At 36.0% G+C, this 8,559-nt stretch overlaps 1 protein-coding gene across 1 annotated transcript in view; it reads left to right on the top strand.

The window, feature by feature from the left end:
* Positions 1-7,241, top strand: part of LOC104628497 (A-kinase anchor protein 6-like) — a gene marked incomplete at its 3' end in the record, with an annotated part of 83,497 nt that extends 76,256 nt beyond the window's left edge. The window contains exons 5-7 of the mRNA XM_010297113.1: positions 1,169-1,317; positions 5,789-5,827; positions 7,121-7,241. Coding sequence (XP_010295415.1) covers positions 1,169-1,317; positions 5,789-5,827; positions 7,121-7,241 — 309 coding nt within the window. The remainder of the gene's footprint in view (positions 1-1,168; positions 1,318-5,788; positions 5,828-7,120) is intronic.
* Between the last annotated feature and the right edge of the window lie 1,318 nt (positions 7,242-8,559).

The raw sequence follows: 8,559 nt of genomic DNA, 5'->3' as shown, positions 1-8,559 counted from the left end.
TTCCCTACTGACATTCTTCGGTGCCCATTTCCCTCCACTTGCCTGCATTTTTCCTAGATTTTGCAGATTTCCCTTCTCCTCTCTAGCCCTTTCACTGCTTTCTCTTTACAGCTGCTGTTGTTCCATGGAGCGGTAACTCCGTCATGCTCTCAGCAGCCAAGCGAACTCTTCACTTCTCTGCCTCCTGCAGTAGGAAATGCAGGAGTCCTTACACAAAATTTCCTCCGTGCTTGTTGCGTTTGCTTGCCATAGCACTGAATAGTTAAGCAAGCATTCTCCTCCTAATGGAAATAAGAGTATGTAGTCACACAGAAGTAGCATTATCAGAATTTGTAATGCATTTTTCTTTCCGTGAAGCATATTAAAAGTAAACAACAGCATATTGGTCCCAAAGTGCTTTTGAACTTACTCTACCCTCTGTTCCTTGTCCTGTTCCTAGGGGCAAGTGTGGCAAAGAGCAGATTTTATCCTTTTATCATCTGGTTCTCTGAGCCCCCGAATCAAACTGATCACCACAGCTGTAATAAATAAAGTGTCTATTCAATAAGTTATGATGCCAAATATTATTCAACATTCTTCTGGCCAGGCACAGAGTCTGATGGAAAACAGCACATCTCACTTACTGCCTTTTTTCTTGCAACCAAAATTGCTGAGTAATCTGTGGACACCAGATATGGGAAAGCAGAATGTGAATAATGCCAATTTGCTTGGTTTTGTTTACCTTTACTGTTTAAAACAAAAATACCTATAGCAATATGTCTTTCATTAATTATGAAGCACAGGCAATGTGTTAACAATATCAGCCTTGAAGCCTATGAGAAATGTAATTTTATGTATCTACCTGTTCTGTCATACTGTGTGACTTCTAACATCTTTTTCATTCGTGTCCAGACATTTTTATGCAGCTTTTGATTGGATATACATCTCACAGAATATATAGCACATTCTCTGATAGAAACCTCAGTAGTTCAGTTCTAGCATTTAGGAATACACTGTACTTTTATCTTCAGCCTTTTTGACTGTCATGCAAGGACAGAAATGATGGTATGAATCATTTGCTTAAAATTGTTGCAGTCCAAATGTATTTATTTTAAATGCATTCTTTCTGAATTTTTTAAAAAAAGGTCTGTTGTGTTTTTTTTTTTTCCTCTTTGTTTTCTTTCTCTAGGCTGAGGTTCAGCTATGCTATCTGGAAGCACAAAGAGATGCTGTTGAACAGATGTCCTTAAAGCTGTACAGTGAGCAGTACAACAGTAGTAGCAAGCGAAAGGAAGAGTTTGCTGATATGTCAAAAGTTCACACAGTGGGAAGTAATGGGTAGGGAACTATTCTTTTTGTTGTTTTATTCTCACTGATCTGTATTTTTTTTTTTTCATGATATACTTTTTCATACTTCTAGTTAACCAGGGTTTTTCTTCCTAGGCCAAGAGACAGGGGAAAACTCTATATATTTATTTTTTCATATATGAATGCAAAAAATAATGGGTTCCGGATAATTTATACATATCATGGTTTGTTCATAGGACTACCTAACATTATCTAACAGCAATCCATTATTTTGATTTTAAAAAATGTAATGTGTCCTTTTGCTTCAGGCTTTTTCAATGTCTTCAAGTCTTTTGATTTCTTAGCTTATAGGGAAGCATCTTTATAATGTATTAATGCCTCTGCAAAATAATTCTCCGTAATCATTATTCTACTAGTGACTAGGAAATATGAATGTGAAGCCATTCATTTATAGTTCACCAGTTTGAACAACCCAGTTTTGTACTTCTAGAAAGCTTTAATTTTAACTGTTTTCCCTTGACTTGGTCTTCTCAGTCTGTTTTTTAATAAATGTAAACACACATACCCACATATATGTGTATACATAAAATCACTCTTTCTTAACAGGTTGAGCAAAGAACCTCAGACAAATTAATCACTGGACTATGCTAAAATGAAGTCTTGCTGCCCCTCCCTTTTTCACAACCAAGAAAACTTGTAGTTCTGGTTTAAGAATTTTTCTTGAAGGTCTTTTGAAAACCGTATAATCCAACTGCTAGCTCCCCTAAATGAACATAAGAACATATCTATGAGTTCATAGTAGTGTGGGACAAAAACAGTTTGAAGGATCCAACTAGTGCTCATTGTTTGGGTGCACCGTCATCCTGATACAAATTTTCTCATAACCAGTAAATACAGTAGAACTTTTGCCCACAGTTTCCTATGCAAGGAAAGTCATTGACCAACGCGTTTGTGAGTTCGTTATCTGCAGAACTTCCTTTACCAATTCTTAACTCAGTGTTGAAGTCTTGGAAACACAGTTTTATTAGATTACCAACTGTAAAGATAAATGAGCCTTGTAAACATCCCCTCTTATTATACGGAAAGATGACTGTTTTAGAAAAGTTGATGTGGGCTAATTATGTAGGATTACAGAGATCCTGATTACATATGCAGAAATCTGTCAAATTCTCAAACATGCCAGTGCACCTAGCGCCAACCATAAAAATAATTTGTTCAGAATTGGTGTGTATATGTATATAAATGTGCACTGAAGGCTACATGTTCAAAAACAGCTTCTAATTTTGCAGCCACAGTTGAATTCGAACAAGACTTATGGTTGGAATATTGTGTGGGACCTAAGACAGTAAAACATCAACAGATATTTGATTTTATTGAGGATAGGGTATACAAAGCTTTGAGCCTCATGGAAAAATCCAGTTTGTAACTCTACATACCATATGTGTATGAGCAAATAGGCTCTTAAATGCACTTGTTTGCACTCGTAATTACATGCTTATTACTGGGAGTGGTAAACTACTAGTGTTCCCTACCTTTTCTGTGCTGTGGTCACCTTTCTGGGCTCTTATGTCCATCCCAGCCCTTAGAGGCTCAACAGTGGGTTAAGGGGCCAAAGGACCAGAGGGAGACAAATACAATAGCATGTTTTCAGTCGTTATAGAAACTGGGATGCGCTGAATTCAGATGGAAGACTTCCAGTTGACCCAGTCTGAGATATTGTGTTGAACACAATGGAAATGCCTTTCAGCTGTTTGAAAATACAGTTGATAAAACATTTCTTACTGCATAAAAGCTGTGGACAAAAATACTGTGGACAGAAATTCCACAGTAGGATGACCTAGCTAGAGACTGAGATCTCTAGAGAGAAGAAATAATTTACACAACTGGGAAAATTAGTGTATCTATCTATTAGCTGTTGTAGAAGTTTGGCCTAGGAGAAAGAAGAGTGTCTACAGGGAGAACAAGAGTTACAGTAGATGGAGAATTGTTTATGTAGTGGCAGGAAAGACTTGGGAGGTGGCTTTGTGTAGGAAATAGCTAGGCTGAGATAGGTAAGGAAGGATCTGCTGAATAAGGTGGTGCCAGTGGGTGTGTAAAGAACAGATTTTCTGCAGAACAGTGATACTGTTACAACTGCAGTAGTGCTCTTGGGTGTCTGCACAGAAATGGCTAAAGTGGCAATGAAAGAGAAGAGAATGAACGCCCACTGCAAGACAACATCAGCTAGCCAGGCAGCCAGAGGTAACCAAGAGCAGTTGAGAGCAGCTGTAAAATGTTATAGCAGATATGGCTGGAGATATTGCATCGCCTCAAAACCAGGGAGGAATTTATACAGGTGCTATTGGGAGATGTGGATATGATATTTACAACACCATTGTACAACATAAAGGACAGATCCTGGGATCCTGTCATCACCTAGTATTGGGCCTTTATGGGTGAGGCTTTGAGATAAATGCATTAAAAGGGGCTTCAAGTACGCAGAATATAAGGCAATTTTCAAGCTGTTAAGGTCAGAACTTTGATTTCCCCTATGTCCCCCTAATAAAAACATGTGTATGGAAAGGCATTCCAAAAAATGATGACCCAGAAACTTGAAAGAACTTTTTGTTTGGTTGAATTTTTTTGGTAGGCTTACCAGTGTGTTTACAGTATTTCTAAATACCACGTGAGTTATGCCGTCAAAGAAAAATACAAACTGGAAGTGTGTGTTAAACATGGGGAAAAAGGCTGATAGAAAGAGCTTCACATTCCTTTTTATTTATTAATGCCATAGACGAACTGGTTTTCTCATGAGAAAGGTGCTCATGAATTTTCATTCAAAATAATAAATTGATGTCCACATTTTAAGAAATATGTTTAGGGTTCAAGGGATTAGACATGCAACTCTGCATATCTGATTCCCTGTTTACTAAGATAAAATATACTTCTTAATGTCATTTCAGTTATTATGTAGCTAATAGTTTTAGCTTATTAAGCACCAAACCTATATTAAGGAAACTGTAGTTACCTGCCCTTTAACTAATATTATCATCTTCTTGTTGGCAATGTTTGGGTACTTTTAGTGGAGGAATTTTTTTTTTCAATAAACAGAGGACCTAATTTATTCTTTTTTAACAATTGGTGGATTTGGATAATCAACCAAAATTAGATGTCTTCTATAGTTCTTGCATTTGTAACACACATCAGCATTTCAGAAGTTACGCTCTCCCTGATTCTGCCTGTGGCAATATGAAAAAAAAGATCTGCTAAGCCCAGGAAAAATAGATTCTGAATAAAAAAGAAATATTCCGTATACAACAGAAATACTGACAGGTACATTTTAATCTTAGCCTGTCACTGATCCTATAATTGATGGATTTTCTGACTATCTTTTTAGTGGCTTAGTAACTTCCATCCTCTTCCAAAATGTAATTTAATAATAATTAGTAGATCCATCCATTTATATGTAAGGCGTTCATTTTAAAAACAAATCTTTTTTTTAAATATCAGAGTTATTTTAGAACCATTAAAAATATTGCAATCAAATTTTAAGAAAAAACATAGATGATGCTTTGTAAGCTGACTTCACTATCTTCAGACTCAGACAAATAGCTGCCATAGACAGGTTGCTTAAAAATGCTCCCAGATGACTTTATTTTACAGAAGAAAACAAAAAAAGGAGAATTGATACAGTATGTAAACTCTGAGGGAAAAAAATCCCCATTACATCTTGCATCCCTTCCTGGGCTTTTTTGAGTGAATCCAGTTTCTCTCACCCTTTGCTTTGGGTTGAGTTGTTGTTGAGAACTTTAGCTAGAAATCAAAATATTCAGCTGTTTCCCGAGTGCTTATCTGGGTTCTATAAAGGTCAGGGAAAAGTGCTTTTGTGTGCCTTTATAGGATCGATTCATTCCATTACACCAATAAATGGACAAAATTGGACAGTAACTAAGATGTTGTTGTATAGATGCAAAGCAGATCTTTGGATCCAGCACATGTTCTGCCCATTATAGTAAAATCCCAGTCCACTTCCTGATGCAGTTTCCAAAGACATCCCATCCCATTCTGGCAGCAGCAAGTCATGAACATTAGACGTAGGCTTTAATTCCCGTCGTCTTCATATCTTGATTTAGATTTTCACTGGTACATACCAGCCAAGTCCAAATGAATCTATACCGATTTATAGGAGATGAAATCTAGTCTCTTATTTCATAAAACATATGTTTTAATAACTGCCTGTCAGTTTTATCACTTGGTGTAATATTTGGATAAGACAGAAGGGAAAAAAGGAGCAGTAGATACTGAAGATACAGAATGGTTATACAGTTTTCTGAGGAAGGGATAAAGATTCAGTATCACTGCAAATACACCATTCAGAACGGAGTTTAGTTTTATTTTAGTTCACAATGATATCTGAGTCAAATACCTCCTGAAACAGGAGAAAAGCCCTGAACTCCAAATTAAACTATTATATTTCAACAATAGTAACTTGCCCTTTTATGCTTGCTCTTCTTTATAATAGCATCATCGCTTACCTTGTCAGGGCAGCAGGCAGTTTTAGGTAAGTGCACCTCATAAATTGTTGAGTAAAAGTATTCTAAGTACAGTGGATTAAACTAGAGAGTTACTTCAGAAGCAAGAATCAACACTTGCGCATTATACAAGACTTCCTTTGTTGTCAATTCATTGAAAATAATACCACAGAAGGGAAATGCTTTCTTCTCTCTTGCTTGCTTTCTTGCAGAAAGACAGTTGTACTTGTCACAACTTTATCTATAAGCTTTCGAAATTACCATGCATATGGCACTCTAGTTAACAACAACTGAAACTGCGATAGTATTAATAATATTAAAAACCTGTTTAGTTTATTGTTTCTCTGTTGAAATACTGCTGATTTTTTTAATGGTGTTGCTAAAAAAGTTGTTAATAATTGGAGAAATTAGCTTTAGTGGAACATGTGCTATTGTTTGATCAATATGGGGTTTTTTTGATACTACTGACAAGGCTTTTGTTAGTTCCAATTTTGCAAGTTTGAAGATCCCTTTTCAAGGGGTATCTTTTTGATGAATGTGCAGTTTTTCAGCATGTACCTTCTGTCTTGTATCACAGTGTTTTAGAAGGATCTATGCTTTACTTATTCACTAGGCTTTCAATAGAGAATCACATTAATCCTTTTAAGCTCCTTATTCTAATGATTTATTTTGTTGAAAACCATAGTGATCCTTCTTTGAATTTTAATGATTGCTGGCTATTCAAGGATTCATTGTTTTGACTTCCTGTCCTTACCTTTGTTTCTTACATGTCTGTAGGGAACACCTGTCTAATACTGTATCTGGCCTTAGTTCTCACTGGCTTACCATATTCACTCAAGCCTATCTTAAGGTGTTAAGTTGAAATGCTAGCTACTCATCCATGAAAATAAATGTAGGATATTTACAGAGATGGGCAGATAGACAGCAGAGGGATGGCTGAATGGATTGAGTCATTTTGTGATGAAAATGTTTTTATACGAATTATATCGAGATGATTGTTGCAAAGTTTGCTCAATGGAAAGTCAGCACTTTAAAAACCATTAAACAACAACATCTATGGGGGATTTCTATTTCAAAATTTTTGAAGCAAATGCAGTATGCCAAGAGTTGTCAGGATTTGGCATCAACCGCTGAATTTAGGTCATGGCACCAGCTTAAATTGGATTTCAGTTTTCATTTTCATCCACTCTGTATAAATACAGAATGTCTCTTTAGAAATATAACTAGGAACATCATGAGTTTTCAAGAATATATTATTCTAATACAAGATTTTAACAACTACACAGTATTTATGCATAATACATTTTGTTCCTTATCTACAGCCTTTTGGACTTTGATTCAGAATACCAGGAGCTCTGGGATTGGCTGATTGACATGGAATCCATCGTGATGGACAGCCATGACCTGATGATGTCAGAGGAGCAGCAGCAGCATCTTTACAAGGTTAGCGCTACCGTTACTGCCTTTACCTAGCTATAGAAGATCTGATTAGCTTGACAAGTCTTTCTCTCACAGGATATCGCTGCGTTCATTGTATGTATCATGGTGTCTATTAGAATTCCCTTCCCTGTCCCCAACCTCATTTCCATCCCCTGTGCGCTGACAGGCTGCACCGACATCATAATTGCAAGAAAGTTCCCTTTATCACATTCTATTTGGTGTAATTCTATAGAAGGACAAAGATTTGTCTTCAAGATGAATAGAAATAAATGAAACTGCATTAATAAATAGACTGAAACAAAATGAAGGAAAAAAAATGAAATGGTAGCATTTAACAAAGTGTGTTTTGATTGGAGCTTTCAGCTGGATTTTTATCCACCTTTCAGACCTTTTCTGGGAAGAAAGAAATTTGCCTTGATTTTGGTTTGCTGCTGCCAGGATACAGGACTCTTCCAATTTAATTTTTATTAGTTATACATCAAGCAGATATTCTCATGTTAAGTCATCACACTTGCTTGTGATTTCAGCAAAATTATTTTGAATTTGCATATTGATTATAGGGTCTTCATGGAACATATATACACACACACACATAATTTCTCTTATTTGTTATAGCAGCCTTAGCCTAGGAGGTTTATCACCTCTTTTAGATAGACAGTACTTTAAGAAGTTCCCCAAAACGTGTGATTTGATCCTAAAATTGATTCAGGCTTCACTGTGTCTCTGAGAATCTGTAGTCCGTGGCTCTGAGGGGCGGTGGGGGAAAGAAAGGAGGGCTTTTCAGCAGAAATATCAGACTGCAGTAAATCTTCCTCATTTAGGCAATTTTTATTGGAGTAATTCTGACAGTTGTCATCCTTGAATTGCTTTGAGCATATGGCATATTTCAAAGAGCAGATTGTGAATCATAAAAAATAAAATTAATAACTAACCACAGAATCAGCAACAGTATAATGACAAGAAACAACTACCCTCTAGCTTTTTTTTTATTTCTTATCAAATAAATGGTATATTCAAGGTCAAATAGAAGTTGTTTTCTTTCTTCTGTGGTTGCATGGTTTGACAATTTCTTAAATACAATTTTTTTTTTTTGCTTTGGCTTCCTAATTTCTTGAAGATCTTCTCGCATTTTATTCTTTCTAATTTTACTCCTTTTTTTAAAAGACCCAGTGAGAAAGGGTTGTTACATGAGTTAAAAGATGTTTATAAATGGAAATACGGTTCAGATCCAAACTATTTTAGGCTGCAAGTGATTTTAATTCAGTGGCCTGCATTTCTTGCTTTGACAGTAATTTCTTATTTTTGCTAATGTCTTTTTCCT

This window comes from Phaethon lepturus, unplaced genomic scaffold (genome assembly GCF_000687285.1).
Source record: "Phaethon lepturus isolate BGI_N335 unplaced genomic scaffold, ASM68728v1 scaffold3601, whole genome shotgun sequence".
NCBI classification, from domain to species: domain Eukaryota; kingdom Metazoa; phylum Chordata; class Aves; order Phaethontiformes; family Phaethontidae; genus Phaethon; species Phaethon lepturus.
This window is presented reverse-complemented; position numbering and strand designations above follow the sequence as displayed.